At 36.9% G+C, this 16,479-nt stretch overlaps 1 protein-coding gene across 1 annotated transcript in view; it reads left to right on the top strand.

Annotated features, from left to right (window-relative positions):
- Positions 1-16,479, top strand: part of RLF (RLF zinc finger) — a 94,703-nt gene that overhangs the window by 72,306 nt on the left and 5,918 nt on the right. Inside the window, exon 7 of the mRNA XM_047726434.1 lies at positions 12,096-12,237. Coding sequence (XP_047582390.1) covers positions 12,096-12,237 — 142 coding nt within the window. The remainder of the gene's footprint in view (positions 1-12,095; positions 12,238-16,479) is intronic.

Raw genomic sequence — 16,479 nt, 5'->3', positions numbered from 1 at the left:
GTTGTCTTTGAAGATAAAGTTATGGCAACATGAAACAAATTGGTATTAGGTCATTTTCCTTAACACTTGCTATACTTTCTGATAGTCATTTTCCCCCTCATATTTGGAAACCCACTAATTATGTAGGTTTCTAGGTCAACCTTGCACTAGAGAAGGAAATCCATTTGAATAGTAATCTTGCAACTTTGGTACTAAATAGCAGAACCGCACTTAAATTTTTAGTTTTAATTTAGTTTATATGTGTTTGCCTACAAAACAGTTGCTAAAAAAGAAACAGTAAGTGTAACCCACAGTTCTTTCATTCTAGCTGTATAGAATCTATTTAGACCAAAAGGACAGACCTGGTACACAGGAAACCTCTAGAATGTAAGACTGTAAATAAGTACCATATCAGTAGTATGGATAATGCTGTAGGATACTAGAGAAAGGTACTCTCACAGTATGTTTAAGAAAGGTGTCAAGGAGGAGGTATTATCAGCTTTAATTCAAAGAGTGGGTTGGATTTGCTTGATCTTGATGGGATGAACCTTGAGCATTTTAGAACCTAAGGATGGCTTGAGGTTGAAGATGAGCATTTTGATTATAGAAAAACCCAGTAAAGCCCTTCATGTACTTTAGCCTTCATTGATCTCCTTTTGGAGATTCTGTGTGTATTTATACAATTTTATTATTATTAGCATTATTTCTTTTTATTTACTATTTTGTATAGAAATATTCGTATACTATAAATTATCTTACCCAATCCTCATAATTATCATTGTGCAGATGAGGCAGTGGAGGACAGAGGAATCCAAGAAGTCTTGTGATGGCCCAGGGTCTTAAGGCAGAAGTGACAGAGCTAAAATTCACATCCAGGATTTTTGACTGCTAATTCAGTGCTTTTCTTCTTTAGTTGTTTTCTTGGTACAGGGCAAGAATCCAGATTGTAATCTTCCACCACTGAGTCCACCATGCCAGAGTTGTATCTCCTATGAGAAAGGAGATGGTGGAATAGGGAGTTAAATATATTTTGTAATAATCATCATGGGCATTTTGTTAAGAAACTAAAAAAGTGGTGATACAAATAAAAAGAATTAAGTAGCAGTGAGGGTTTTGATTATTAATTTAAGTAGAGGAGTTTTGTTTTGTTTTTCATACATTATAGATTAGAGATCTTAGCCTCAGTTAAAACAGATGTATTTCTTAAGGAACAAACACTATTTTTTCTTGTTACAGTTAATTTCTTTGCCTGTAATGAAAAAGTATCTGCTAATGATACCTAGGTTTTCAGGGCAAAGAACTGTATTAAATCACATATGGGATGTGTTATAGGTTACGGAGGTTTTTGTGTTTTGTTTTGTTTTTTTAAGTTTCAAATGTACAATATAATGATTCAGCATTCCTATACAGTACTCAGTGCTCATCACAATAAGTGTAGTCTTAATCCCCTTCATCTGTTTCACCTGTCCCCACTCTCACTTTCCCTCTGGTAGCCACCAGTTTGTCATCTGTATTTAAGAGTGTTTTTTCATGTGCCTCTTTTTTTTCTTTGTTCATTTGTTTTGTTTCTTAAATTCCACATATGAGTTAAGTCATATGGTATTTGTCATTCTCTGCCTGATTTGCATTGTACCCTCTAGATCCATCCATACTGTTACAAATGGCAAAATCTCATTCTTTCTTATGGATGAGTTATATATAGATAGATAGATATTACAAAATATATATATTATATAAAATATATATCATATATTTATATATATATCTCACATCTTATACATTTGTCTGTTGATAGATACTTGGGCTGCCTCCATATCTTGGCTATGGTAAATAATGCTGTAATAAACATAGGGGTGCACATATCTTTTTGAATTAGTGTTTTTGTGTCTTTTGAGTAAATAGTAGTGGAACTGCTGGATCATATGGTAATTCTATTTTTAATTTTTTGAGGAACCTCCAAACTCTTTTCCAGAGTGGTTGCACCAGCCTACCTTTCTACCAACAATGCATGAAGTTTCCTTGTTCTCTACATCCTAGCCAATACTTGTTATTTCTTCTGTTTTTTATTTTAGCCATTCTGGCAGGTATGAGGTGGTACCTCTTTGTGGGTTTGTTATTACTTTATTTTTAAAAAAATTTTAAGCGAATACTCAAGCGGAGGGGAGGGGCAGAAGAAGAGAGAGAGGGAATCTTAAGCAGACTCCATGCCCAGAGTGGTGCCAGTGCTGGGCTCCATTTCATGATCCCAATATCATGACCTGAGCCAAAATCGAGAGTTGGACACTCGGCTTGACTGAGCCACCCAGGCATCCCTCATTTGTGGTTTTGATTTGCATTTCCCTGATGATTAGTGATGTTGAACATCTTTTCAGTGTCTGTTGGTCATCTGTGTATCTTTGGAAAAATGTCTTTTTGTATTCTCTGCCCATTTTTTTTTAAAGGATTTTATTTATTTATGTGTTAGAGACACAGAGAAAGAGAGAGCTAGAGCAAGAGAGCACAAGCAGGGGGAGCAGCAGGCAGAGGGAGAAGCAGGCTCCCCACTGAGCAAGGATTCCGATGAGGGACTCATTCCCAGGACTCTGGGATCATGAACTGAGCCAAAGGCAGACACCTAACTGACTGAGCCACCGAGGCATCCCCTCTGCCCATTTTTGAATTGGGTTATTTTTGTATGTGTTCCATTGTGTAATTTCTTTAAATATCTTCTCCCATTCAGTAGCTTGTCTTTTCATTTTGTTGATGGTTTCTTTTACTGTGCAAAAGCTTTTTATTTTGGCATAGTCTCAGTAGTTTAATTTTATTTTTGTTTCCCTGGCTAAAGGAGTTTATCTAGAAAAATGTTTCTCTGGCTGATATCAAAGAGATTGATTACTGCCTATGTTTCCTTCTAGGAATTTTATGGTTTCAGGTCTCACATTTAGGTCTTTAATCCATTTTGAGTTTATTTTTGTGTATGGTCTAAGAAAGTGGTGCAGTTTCATTCTTTGCATGTAGCTGTTTGGTTTTCCCAACATCATTTGTTGAAGAGATTGTTTTTTTTCCTGGTGTATATATTCTTGCCTCCTTTGTTATAGATTAATTGACCATGAAAGTGTAGATTTATTTCTGGGTTCTTTATTTTGTTCCATTGAATAATATGTTGATTTTTGTGCCAATATCCTACAGTTTTGATTCCTATAGCTTTGTAATATGATCTTGAAATCTGGGATTGTGATACCTCTAGCTCTGCTCCTCTTTTTCAAGACTGCTTTAACTGTTTGGCTTCTTTTGTGGTTCCATGCAAATTTTAGGATTATTTGTTCTAGTTCTGTGAGAAATGCTATCAGGTTTTTAATAGGGATTGCACTGAATGTGTAAATTGCTTTGGGTACTATGGACTCTTTTTTTTTTTAAGAGAGTGGGAGGGGTTGGGGAAGAAGGGCAGAGCGAGAGGGAGAGAGAATTCCCAAGCAGGTTGCACACCCAGCATGGAGCCTGACACAGGGCTCAATCTCAGAACCCTGAGATCATGACCTGAGCCAAAATAAGAGTCATACTTAACTTAGCCACCAAGGTGCCCTAGGTAGTGTGGACATTTTAATAATAATTGGTTTTCCCAACTCATAACTATGGAATCTTTCCATTTGTTTATTTCATCTTCAATTTCTTTGATTAGTGTTCTATAGTTTTTAGAGTACAGGTCTTTTACTTCCTTGATTAAGTCTTTTCCTATGTATTTTGTTCTTTTTGGTGTAACTGTTAAATGGGATTGTTTTCTTAATTTTTCTTTCCACTATTTTATTAATGTATGGAAATGCAACAGATTTTTATATATTAATTTTATATCCTGCAACTTTACTGAACTCATTTATTAGTTCTAATAGTTTTTTAGTGGAGTCCTTAGGGTTTTCTCTATATTGTATCATGTCATTTGTAATGATTTGGATATGGATACCTTATTTCCTTTTGTTGTCTAATTGCTGTGGCTGGAACTCTCAGTACTGTATTGAATAAAAATGGTGATAGTGAATCCTTGTCATGTTCCTGATCTTAGAGGAAAACCTCTGTTTTTCACCATTGAGTATGATGTTTGCTGTGGGTTTTTCATATATTGTCTTTTTTATGTTGAAGTATGTTCTTGGCTAAATTCACCCACTTCATTGAGAGTGTTTATCATGAATGGACATTTTGCTTTGTCACATGCTTTTTCTGCCTCTGGTGAGATGATTATATGGTTTTTATCCTTTCTCTTATTAATGTGACATATCATGTTGATTGATTTGTGAATATTGAATCACCTTGCATCCCTGGAATAAATACCACCGGATCATGGTGAGTAATTTTTTTTATGTATTGTTAGATTTGCTTGCTGATATTTTGGTGAAGATACTTGCATCCTTGTTCATTAGAGATACCATCCTGTATTTTTCTTTTTGTGTAGTGTCTTTGCCTGGTGTTGGTATTGGGGTAACACTGGCCTGCCTTATAGAATGGATTTGTAATCTTTCCATCCTCTTCTGTTTTTTAGAATAGTTTGAGAAGAATGGGGTACTGGGGCGCCTGGGTGGGTCAGTGGGTTAAAGCCTCTGCCTTTGACTCGGGTCATGATCCCAGGGTCCTGGGATCGAGCCCCACATCGGGCTCTCTGCTCAGCGGGGAGCCTGCTTCCTCCTCTCTCTCTGCCTGCCTCTCTGCCTACTTGTGATCTCTGTCTGTCAAATAAATAAATAAAATCTTAAAAAAAAAAATAGGGTACTAACTGTTCTTTAGATGTTTGACATTTCACCTATAAAGCCATCTGGTCTTGGACTTTCATTTGTTAGGAGTTTTTTGATTACTGATTCAGTTTCATTGCTATTGGTTGATCTGTTCACATTCTCTGTTTCTTCCTGATTTGGGTTTAGAAGATTATATGTTTCTAGGAATTTATCCATTTCTTCTAGGTTATCAAATTTATTGGCATGTAATTTTTCATAATATTCTTTTGTAATCCTTTGTATTTCTGTGGTGTCAGTTATTTCTTTCATTTCTGATTTATTTTTTTGTACCCCCCCCTTTTCTTTTTTAAATGAGTCTAGCTAAAGGTATGCCAATTTTGTTGATTTTTTTTTGTTTTGTTTTTTAAGGAACTGGCTCCTGGTTTCATTGATCTGTTCTATTTTCTTTAGTTTCTATTTCATTTATTTCTTCTATAATCTTTTTTTATTTCCTTCTGTCTACTGGCTGTGATCTCTCTTCTTTTTGTAGCTCCTTTAGGTATAAGCTTAGGTTCTTTATTTGAGATTTTTCATGATTACAAAGTAATTTTAAAACTGTAGTCACGCAGTTCTTTTAATATTCCTGATAGAGTTTCCCTTTTAGAGTGACCCATAACTTTTTTTTTTCTTCCTTTCTTCACTCAGCCACATTAGCCCTTCCAAGGATGTTGGTGGCTCTAGGATTAATGCTGCTCTGCTGCAGCAGGAAGGGATTAACAGGGATTTCCCTTTTATTGGCCTCCTGAGGAGCTGTAATGAGTAGAGGAAAGAAAATATTAAGTCACTTCACACTTTGTTAAAAGTAAGCTTCTTCCATAAGCTTCTTCCAAGCAATTCAAAGGAAAATAGGATCTAAAATTTTCAGATTTGGCAACATTTTTTTTAACCCTTTTGTTGTTTTCATAGGTGTTTGTTTTGCTCTTGGGATATTGGAATTAGAATAGCTATAACATAAAACGGTGAATTTTACTAAAGAAAATGAAACTCAGGAATTCTGTTCAGATAGGATAGATTCTTTTGTTGTGCTAGAAATTTCCTATATTGAAGATAGTGGGTATATGGACTAGGACTAGTTGTCTAGAAAAGAAAATTTCTTTAAATTAAATGGTATTTTTTATAATAGGTATTTGTAAAAATGTGACAAAACTGGAATCTGACCAAAACAGTTACTTATTTTTATTTTTTTATTAATTTTTTTATTTTTTTATAAACATAATGTATTTTTAGCCCCAGGGGTACAGGTCTGTGAATCACCAGGTTTACACACTTCACAGCACTCACCACAGCACATACCCTCCCCAATGTCCATAACCCCACCACCCTTTCCTGACTCCCCTCCCCCCAGCAACCCTCAGTTTGTTTTGTGAGATTAAGAGTTTCTTATGGTTTGTCTCCCTCCCGATCCCATCTTGTTTCATTTTTTCCTTCCCTACCCCCAGAACCCCCCATGTTGCTTCTCTACTTCCTCATATCAGGGAGATCATATGATAGTTGTCTTTCTCTGATTGACTTATTTCGTTAAGCATAATACCCTCTAGTTCCATCCACGTTGTCGCAAATGGCAAGATTTCATTTCTTTTGATGGCTGCATTGCATTCCATTGTGTATATATATGCCACATCTTCTTTATCCATTCATCTATTGATGGACATCTAGGTTCTTTCCATAGTTTGGCTGTTGTGGACATTGTTGCTATAAACATTTGGGTGCTCGTGCCCCTTCAGATCACTATGTTTGTATCTTTAGGGTAAATACCCAGTAGTGCAATTGCTGGGTCATAGGGTAGTTCTATTTTCAACTTTTTGAGGAAACTCCTGCTGTTTTCCAGAGTGGTTGCACCAGCTTGCATTCCCACCAACAGTGTAGGAGGGTTCCCCTTTCTTTGCATCCTCACCAGCATCTCTCATTTCCTGACTTGTTAATTTTAGCCATTCTGAACAGTCAGTTATTTTTAAAAACATGTACTGGGGCACCTGGGTGGCTCAGTCAGTTAAGCATCTCCCTTCATCTTGGGTCTTGATCTCAGGGATCCTGGGATCGAGCCCCACATTGGGCTCCTTGCTCAATGGGAAGCCTGCTTCTTCCTCTCCCTCTACCCCTTCCTTCACTCGTGTTCTCTTTCTCACTCACTCTCAGTAAAATCTGTAAATAAATAATTGTATGTATGTATGTTTGTCTGCCTGCCTGGCTGCTTTCGGCTCAGGTCATGATCCCAGGATCCCATTTTGGGCTCCCTGCTCAGCAGTAAGTCTGCTTCTCCCTCTCCTTCTGCCCCTCCCCTCTGCTTGTGCTGGCGAGCACTCTCTCTCTCTCAGGTAAATGAATAAAATATTTTAAAAGAGAAATTTCCTTCAGAGGTATTTATAAACCACAATAAAATATATTACTTTATAGTAGTCACCACATTATTGATTTCAAAAGGTATATTGCTTAGCTTATTCATTAACCCTGGCCCCAAATGAGTTTTGGCTCTCTGCAAAAATCAAAGATGTGTTGGAGGAATGAGTTTCTTATAGCTGTTTGCAGTGGTAGTATTAGAGCAACCGTGAAAATAATAAAGATAACCATTTTTGAATGGGACAGTATGCATAAAGATGTGTAATTACTATTGCTACTTTTTTATTTTATTTAAATTCAAGTTAGTTAACATATAGTATATTATTAGTTTCAGGGTTGGAATTTAGTGATTCATCAGTTGCATATAACACCCAGTGCTTGCTTATATATCAAGTGCCTTCCTTAATAAGTCCATCATTACCCACACCCACCCCCAGCAACCCTCAGTTTGTTCCCTGTAGTTAAGAGTCTCTTGTGGTTTGCCTCCCTCTCTGTTTTTATCTTATTTTATTTTTACTACTGCTTTTAAAATAAAGTTCATACAGGTGAACCTTAAACCTCCACACAAAGCTTGCAGCAAGTATTTGATAGGTTGACCTTTGCTTGCTTGCCTTTTTTTTTTTTTTTTTTTTTTTAATTCATTTGACACAGAGGAAGAAAGAGAGAGGGGTCACAAGTAGGCAGAGTGGCAGAAACAGAGGGAGTGGGAGGAGCAGGCTCCCCGCTGAGCAGAGAGCCCAGTGATGCAGAGCTTGATCCCAGGACCCTGGGATCATGACCCTAGCTGAAGGCAGACTCTTAACTGACTGAGCCACCCAGGTGCCCATTTGCTTTCTTAGAACTGAGTTTAAATCTTGTATTTTGTACATTTGTGTTTTTCAGATGTAATTTTATGCCTGTTCTCTCCCAGCCTAGACTATGATGTACCAGGGTCGACATATATGTTGCCCTCAGTGCCTGTCAAAGACCAGATGTCCATATATATGTTTTATTTAACCCAGTTTTGTTGGAAATAAAGAGTAAAAAGAAGTGTTCATGAGAATCAGCTACTGTTTTTGCAGGAGCCGCCTTTAGGGATGGTCACTCCTTAATTCCAAAGTTTTCTTTGCCTTATTCCCCAAATGCCTAAATTCTGGGTATCAGTGTGACATTATTAGCTGGACTCCACGGGCTTCCTGTTGTGCCATAACACAGTGTAGCTTAAAGCTCTTGCTTGGTAGCTAGATCTCTGCCAAAATATGTTTCCCACTATTAATAGAACTAAATTTCCTTTCTAGTTTTTATGAATTTGTATATAATTTATTGACTTAGAGTAGGCAGGGGGCTAATCTGAGGCATTGGGTTAATAAATTATCTGAACACTAGAAGCATCCATATAGTGGAATCATTTTCAGTGTATTCTTTAACAACTATCCATTTTTAAAAATCATGTGAGTGTGGTAATTGAAGAAGTGTTTGTCCTTCCTAGTGCTGCATATATGATCCAGCAGGCTGAGTTACTATTTATTAGTGGTTTCAGTTTTCCAGTGTGAAGATTTGAATGGATGGCATCGTAGCATTTTTAGGAATAATACACTGTTTGTTTTGCTTTCATTCAGGCAAGTTTATATGTTTGGGTGGGTAATAGCATTTCTAAATTATTGAATTGTAATTGTGTAAATAATGTATAAAAACAAAATACATGATAAGAATGACCTTTTTTGGTCATGGTTATTTGGATTTAAGATAACTATAGCTTGAAATATTTAATCAAAACCACAATGAGATACCACCTCACACCAGTCAGAATGGCTAAAATTAACAAGTCAGGAGAAAATGACAGATGCTGGTGAGGATGCAGAGAAAGGGGAACCCTCCTACACAGTTGGCGGGAATGCAAGCTGGTGCAGCCGCTCTGGAAAACAGTATAGAGTTTTCTCAAAAAGTTGAAAGTAGAGCTACTTTACGACCCAGCAATTGCACTACTCTGTATTTATCACGAGGTTACAATTGAAATGATCTGAAGGGGCACATGCACCCAAATGTTTAGAGCAGCAATGTCCACAATAGCCAAACTATGGAAAGAGCCTAGATGTCCATCAACGGAAGAATGGAAAAAGAAGTGGTTGTATATACATACGATGGAAGACTATGCAGCCATCAAAAAACCTGAAATCTTGCCATTTGCAACGCTGTGGATGGAACTAGAGGTTATTATGCTAAGCGAAATAAGTCAGGAAAAGACAGTTATCATATGATCTCTCTGATAAGAATTTGAGAGGCAGGGCAGGGGCTTGTGGGGGTAGGGAAGGAAAAAATGAAACAAGATGGGATTGGGAGGGAGACAAACCATAAGGAACTCTTAATCTCACAAAACAAACTGAGGGTTGCTGGGGGGTTGGAGGGAAGGAGGAGGGTGGTTGGGTTATGAACATTGGGGAGGGTGTGTGCTATTGCAAGTGCTGTGAAATGTTTAAGCCTGATAATTCACAGACCTGTACCCCTGGGGCAAATAATACATTATATGTTAATAAAAATGATTTTTAAAAATATTTAATTTGGAATAAATCAAGCTCTAGACATTCTGATTTATTTTATTAAAAATATATTTATTTTTTATTTATTGGAGTTGGAGAAAGAGCACCCACAAGTGGGGATGGGGTGGGGTGCAGAGAGAGAAGAAGGCCCCCTGCTGAGCAGGGAGCCTGTTGCTGGGTTCAGTCCCAGGACCTTGAGATCATGACCTGAGCTAAAGGCAGACACTTGAGTGGCTCAGTTGGTTAAGCATCCAACTTTTGATTTTGGCTCACAAGTCATTTTTGGTCATGGGATCAAGCCCCGTGGTGGGCTCTTTGCTCAGCAGGGAGTCTACTTGAGATTCTTTCTCTCCCTCTTCCTCTGCTTCTCCCCACTAAAATAAAAAAATCTTAAGAAAAATTATTTGAGGGGTGCCTGGGTGGCTCAGTGGGTTAAAGCCTCTGCCTTCAGCTCAGGTCATGATCCCAGAATCCTGGGATCAAGCCCGCATCGGGCCTGCTTCCTCTTTTCTCTCTCTGCCTGCCTCTCTGCCTGCTTGTGATCTCTGTCAAATAAATAAATAAAATCTTTAAAAAAAAAAAAAAAAAAAAGAAAGAAAGAAAAATTATTTGAAAGACTTTAATTCTCAGCTTTACTTATCAGTTTATCAGATTTGCCTAACTTTAAACCTCTAGCTGGTTGATGAATTTTAGATCCTAGGTATTCCTTATTTTTTTCTCTTCATAATCAGGTTTTACTGTTTTTGGTAATTTTGTTCTTCTCAGATAGGATTTTTTATATATATATTTTTTGATCTCCTTTTTATCCCTGAGCATGTATAATTCTCTGTTTCCTTTGTTATTCTGAATTTTGCACTATTCTCAAAACTTTTTATTACTCAGGTACTTAATATCTAAAAGAAGCAATCTTGTGAGTTTAAAAGTGAACAGTCATCCCAGTTACTTGCCTGGCCAGTAGCTATTTTCAAAGGAGACCTGTCTCACTTTTTACTTTACTGGTTAGGAAAGCAACAATAGTCACCAAAGACAAATATTTAAAGGCATTTCAAGTTAATTTTATTTATTTCGACTCAAATTTGTCACTATGAAATAAGCTTTCATCGTGCATCTTTTAAGGTGTATATCCATTTCAGTCTTTGAGGCAAGTTTTATATGTTTGTAAGAATTTCATCATAATGAGAATCCAAGTTACCGCTTTATAAGTTCTGTTAAATATGTTTATTTCCTGTTATAAAAAGAGATACGTTCATTTGTTAAGCATTGTATTTGTGCCCAGCTTCCTAGAATAGTGTTTTAACAGCAGTAAGATATTAGTGTTCTAAAACTGGCTTGTGAAAATAATACTTTCTTAATGAAAATTATTTAACAAATATTACTCAGTAGATATTAGAGTGTACACAAAAAAAGTTCCTTTTGGGCGCCTGGGTGGCTCAGTGGGTTAGGCCGCTGCCTTCGGCTCAGGTCATGATCTCGGGGTCCTGGGATCGAGTCCCGCGTCGGGCGCTCTGCTCAGCAGGGAGCCTGCTTCCCTCTCTCTCTCTGCCTGCCTCTCTGTCTACCTGTGATCTCTGTCAAATAAATAAATAAAATCTTTAAAAAAAAAAAAAAGTTCCCTTTTTTTAAGTGATAACATTCTTTCTTTGGTTTTACTAAGTAACTTACCTTGCATTCATATTTCACATTCATATTAGCATTTTTATCACAGGCATTTTTGAGTTTCTGGTGCTTTTCCTTAAGAGTATTCTCTTAACCCATTCAGTGCTTTTAATTAACTTAATCTTTCCAACCTTTTGTTTCCATAATGAATATTTGTAGGATTCTTGTATTTTAGCCATTTCCAAGAATGCAATTTTACTAACTGTATTAGTAATATTTAAACATCCCCAAGTACATGCCTAGCATCATAACATTTTAGAGCTGGAAAGGAGCAAGAGATTAGTGTGGAGAAGTGTACTGTTAGGATATTTATTAGTTGTGTATATTTTGTTAGCAGTGTAGGGATATCTGATGATCCCTGCCCATTAGGATAAGGTTTAATTCAGTCAATATAATTACCAATGTAAGGGGTAAAATCTTTTGGAACACAGTGGGATCTAAGTGTTTTAAAATGTCAACGTAAAGGGGCACTTGCCTGGCTCAGTCAGTTGAGTTTCTGACTCTTGGTCTCAGCTCAGGTCTTGACCTCAGGATTGTAAGTTTGGGCCTCTTGTTGGACTCCACACCTAGCCTAGTGTGGAGCCCACTTAAAAAAAAAAAAAAGTCAACATAAAGGGAGTAGTCTTTGTTGTTTTTACTTTTCCCCACCACAAAGAAGAAAGAAGTGGAATTTTCAGGGAGGATTCTCAGCAATTTTACCAGTTTGAGAGGACACAGTAGGGAATATAGATAGCTTCCTCCCCGCCCCTTAGTTTTTGATTGCTATTAACTTATTTTTACAAATAAACAAAACACCAAAATGGGGTGGGGAGGTGGACAGCAAATACCAGTTACTTTAAATGTTTTACCTTAATCTTTCTTTTTATAGGGAATTGACTCTCTTTTGGAGTAAACTGCAAAGAAGAATTGACCCTTCTTTAGACACTTTTTTGGAGCGCTGTCGTCAATTTGGTGTCATAGCTAAAACACAGCAGCATTTATTTTGCCTGATTAGAGTTATACAAACTGAAGTGAGTAATTTTGCTTTTTTATGATTGTCCTGAAATGAAGAAATGAGTGGGGAGATAACTTCTCAGGCAACTCCTCTTAGATGAGGGAAAATGAGAAATAATGGACTTTAATAAGATTTGGAATTGGACATATCTAGCCATTTCTGCAGATTGATCTTCTGGAATCCACAGCTGTTCTTAATGGAAAATAGTGATTTGAGGTGACAGACCATTGTAGGAAAGGAAGGTTATGTTTTGGGGCTGTCACCTCAACTACCCTATATCTACTTTTACTAGAACAGTTTTCTGTTATTTATGCAGGCATGTTTGCATATTAAAATAATTTTTTATAAATGAAAATACAATTGGATTTTTAATATTTTCCTTAAGAATGGAGTGATACATTTTCTAGCTTTTAAAATAATAGAACAGTTCCAGAATTAATTTTGTACAAATTATAAACTTTGGTTTAAATCAAAAGCAAATATTTGTTTCCTGAAGAGAAATAAAGTGCCATATATAAAGCCTTGTGTTTTGAGGTCAGCCCTATATATGTATTGTATTAAGACTACCAGCCTGGAGATTCAGGATGAATCTTATCCTGTGCTCTATTTTTATGTTGTTTTTAGTATCTGCTCGTGACTGAGCTCTCAGTATACCCCATATCTGTAATGAATGGCTAATGGATATGTTTTATGGATGTTTGACAACATCCAAGGATTATTTATACTAAAGTCAAGGCACAGTTATACTTTGATACATCCTGTCTTCTTTAATGTTGTAAACATCTGTATCCTATACTTTATTTGAAATATGTTGTTCTGGTCTTCTCCAGTGAAGACAGGAAAAGGTAAAACATTTTATTAAGAGCAAATTCGTGGTCAGATAAGTTAGGTGGCAATTATTTCTAATCACTGTGAATGCAGTCGTATCTCCTATCACAGAAACAACATGTACAAGTAATTATATTTTAAAAATTAGTTTTAGAACTGGTGTTTAAAAAGTTTTGTAAACTTTAAGGAAAGTATTAGTTTTTTTTATTGCTGCTTAAGAAATTACCACAAACTTAGTACTTAAGACAACACACAATTGTTAGCCGCAGTTTTGTATGACACAGTGTAGCACGGTGTGGCAAGGTTTGCTGCTCAGAGTATCACAAAGGTGAAATTAGGGTGTTGGCCAGATTGTTTTCTTACCTAGAAGCTTTGTGGAAAATCTGCTTCTAACTTCATTCTTACTGCTGACAGAATTCAGTTCCTTTTGATTGTAGGACTAAGGTCCTCACTTTTTTGCTGGCTGTCAGCCACATTGTTTTCAGCTACTAGAAGCCTTCCTGCATTTTAAGCCAGCAGAGGTATAAGGAATTCTCCTAATTTGAATCTGACCTTCTCTAAATCTGACTTCCAGGCCTAGATTTAAAGACCTTAAATGTGTAGGTCAGGCTCCCCTAAGTAATGCACCTGTTTTAAAGATCAACTCACTTGGGACCTTAATTACACCTGCATGGTCCTTTTTGCCATATGACATAATCATAGGAATCCACTTAAACTTGAGGAGATCTTTCAAAGGTGAGGGGTTACTTGGGGGTCATCTTAGAATTCTGCTTACCATGAAGAACCACAGAGAATGGGAAAGCTACTTGAGGACTAGGGAAAATGGGTTTCTGACACAGGCTAAGGAACTTGCTATCTACTTGCATAACCAGAACCCATTTCTCTTTAATGTTAGTCTCGGGTACTTTCCACTATAATCATTCATGGTAACTAGCCTGAATGGTAGAAAAGATGTGGACTGGTAGGTGGAAGGGGAGTGAGTGTAGAATTACTTTCAAATTGAGAGACTCGCCTCTAGGTTTGTAGAGATGATCTAACCTATTGCAATTAAGATCTAGTTCTGCAATGAATGGTAGATATCCCACAATAGTAGTGGTCTAAAGAAGATGGAAGTTTCTACCCCTCTCATATAGGTAGATAATCTAGGCAGACAGGCCAGGGTTGCTTTTAATGGTTCCACATACCAGAAAGCCAGGGTTTTTTTTTTTGTCTGTCTGCCATCAACACAGTTTCCATCTCATTCTAAGACCTATATATTCTAATCCTAGGTATCATGTCTCCATTCTGGATAGCAAGGTGGCAGGGGATGAGGAGAGAGGGGTAAACCACACAAACCACACTATGATACATCTTTTCCTCACTCCAATACACACACACATGGCCATATGTAGCTGCAAGGGAGAGGAGATATGTTCATTATTTCAGGTTATTTTGTAACCAGATAGAAATCAGGCATTCTGTTTTTGTAGTAAAAGAGGGGAGAGGATATTGGGAGACAACTAGTAACCAGTGATGTAGCCCTTGGAATGGAATAGGTTAATGATGCTAAAAAGGTTGTATGGAGTTTAGGCCTCTTGGAGGAGGCAACTGTAAGTATAATGGCGAGGGCTTTATAATAGTACCTCTTTATTTTCTGGGCTTCCATTTTCTATAAAGAGCTTATACCAGATCATCACATAAAGGTGCTTAGAGTTGGGGCACCTGGGTGGCTCAGTTGGTTAAGCATCCGACTCTTGATCTCAGCTTAGGTCTTAATCTCAAAGTCATGAGTTCAGGCCCCGAGTTGGGCTCCACACTAGGCATGGAGCCTACTTTAAAAACAAAACAAAAGGTTCTTGGAGTTGTTAGACTTTAAAAATAGTATGACAGAATGGATGTAGATGAGGTTATATTTTGAAATGAAAGTAACAAGAAGAGGGATCATCTTGAATCCAGTTTATTTGGCCATATGGCCCTTTTTGGTGGAACATGTGGTGCTTACTGTTTGCAAAACAAGACTTTGTCTAGTTTAATTCCTTCTCTTTAGTAATGAAGAGGTTGAAAATTGGAGGTGTGTGACTTGTAAGGATCATAAACCTAGTTTGTAGCATAGTGAAGACTAGCCATAGGTCTTTGGACAAATTGCATAATGTGATAGAAGATTATCACTTCTAAATCAGAGCACAGGGGATTTGGAGGGTCTGATAAGTTTTAAAATAACTCATAGGTTCTCAACAAATTATTATTATTTAACTCCTTTTTGGAAGACGAAGATAAACAGCAGAGAATGCCCATTCTTTCTTAAATAGCCAAATTTGTTTGAAATGGTAAAATCTATGAAATCGCTAAGCACTTTTCAAAAAACAGTCTAAAAACACTGTTATACATTCTGAATAGCTATAACAAGAAGTTACTTGTTAAAAGAGTGGTGAATAAATTAGAATTAGGATATGGAATGTGGAGCTGAATTTTGAAGGCATTGATGGACATGACTAAATTGATTTTAAACCAGGTAGCTGAACAAGAGTGGTGTGGCATATTATATCCAGAGCACATAGATTACAGCCATGTTAGATAACCTTCAGAATTCTTACTGGCTCTAAAGTGGGTAAGAACTGAGGTCATGCACAAAGATTGCTTTAAGTTTAAATCCTTTTTCCTCTGCTCACTACTTGGTGATTTTGGGCAGTTAACATGATGAGCCATGATTTCTTCATCTATAAAATGGGGATAATATATGAAAAAAAGTATTTGGAATAGTACCTAGAATGTAGTAAGTGTTCTGTAAATTGATGATAGTTGTTTCTTTGTGTTCCTAGAATTTGGAATGGTGCCCAACACAGAATAATTGCTTAACAAATTGATGACCAATTTGAACAGTAGAACTTACCCTCAGTTATTTTACATGGTATTCTGATGAATACTTAAGATGTGCTAACAATGTAGTAATTATATTATCTTACTTCATTTTTAGAATAATGTTAGGAGGAAAATCTGATATTATCACTGCTGTTAGCATTTTATAGATGAGGCAGCAACAGCTTGGGAGTTAAGAACTCATCACTGCAGTGAAGCTGGGGTTCAAAGGCCTTCAAAGTCTGACTGAAAATTCTGTGCTCTCGGGGCACCTGGCTGGCTCAGTTGGTAGAGCATGCCAGTCTCGATCTCAGGGTTGTGAATTTGACCGCCACTTTAGGCATAGAGATTCCTTTTTTATTTGTTTGTTTGTTTGAGGTTATTTTTTAAAAACTTTTGTTATGCTCCTAAGTACCGTATTTTAAGCCACTCAGCCATATAATTCCACTTGTCTTTGTTTATAATATTTTCACATTCCATTTCAGCCTCTCACATAAGTTGTTAGTATGCACTAGCGTTTTATCACATGACCAGATCTTTTTCCTGATTTTTGATTGGTTCTGAGAACCTGTTGCTATAGAGAGATTTTAAAATT

Source organism: Lutra lutra, chromosome 4, assembly GCF_902655055.1.
Source record: "Lutra lutra chromosome 4, mLutLut1.2, whole genome shotgun sequence".
In the NCBI taxonomy this organism is placed as follows: domain Eukaryota; kingdom Metazoa; phylum Chordata; class Mammalia; order Carnivora; family Mustelidae; genus Lutra; species Lutra lutra.
The sequence above is the reverse complement of the archived record's forward strand: the minus strand, read 5'-3'. Positions and strand labels throughout refer to the sequence as shown.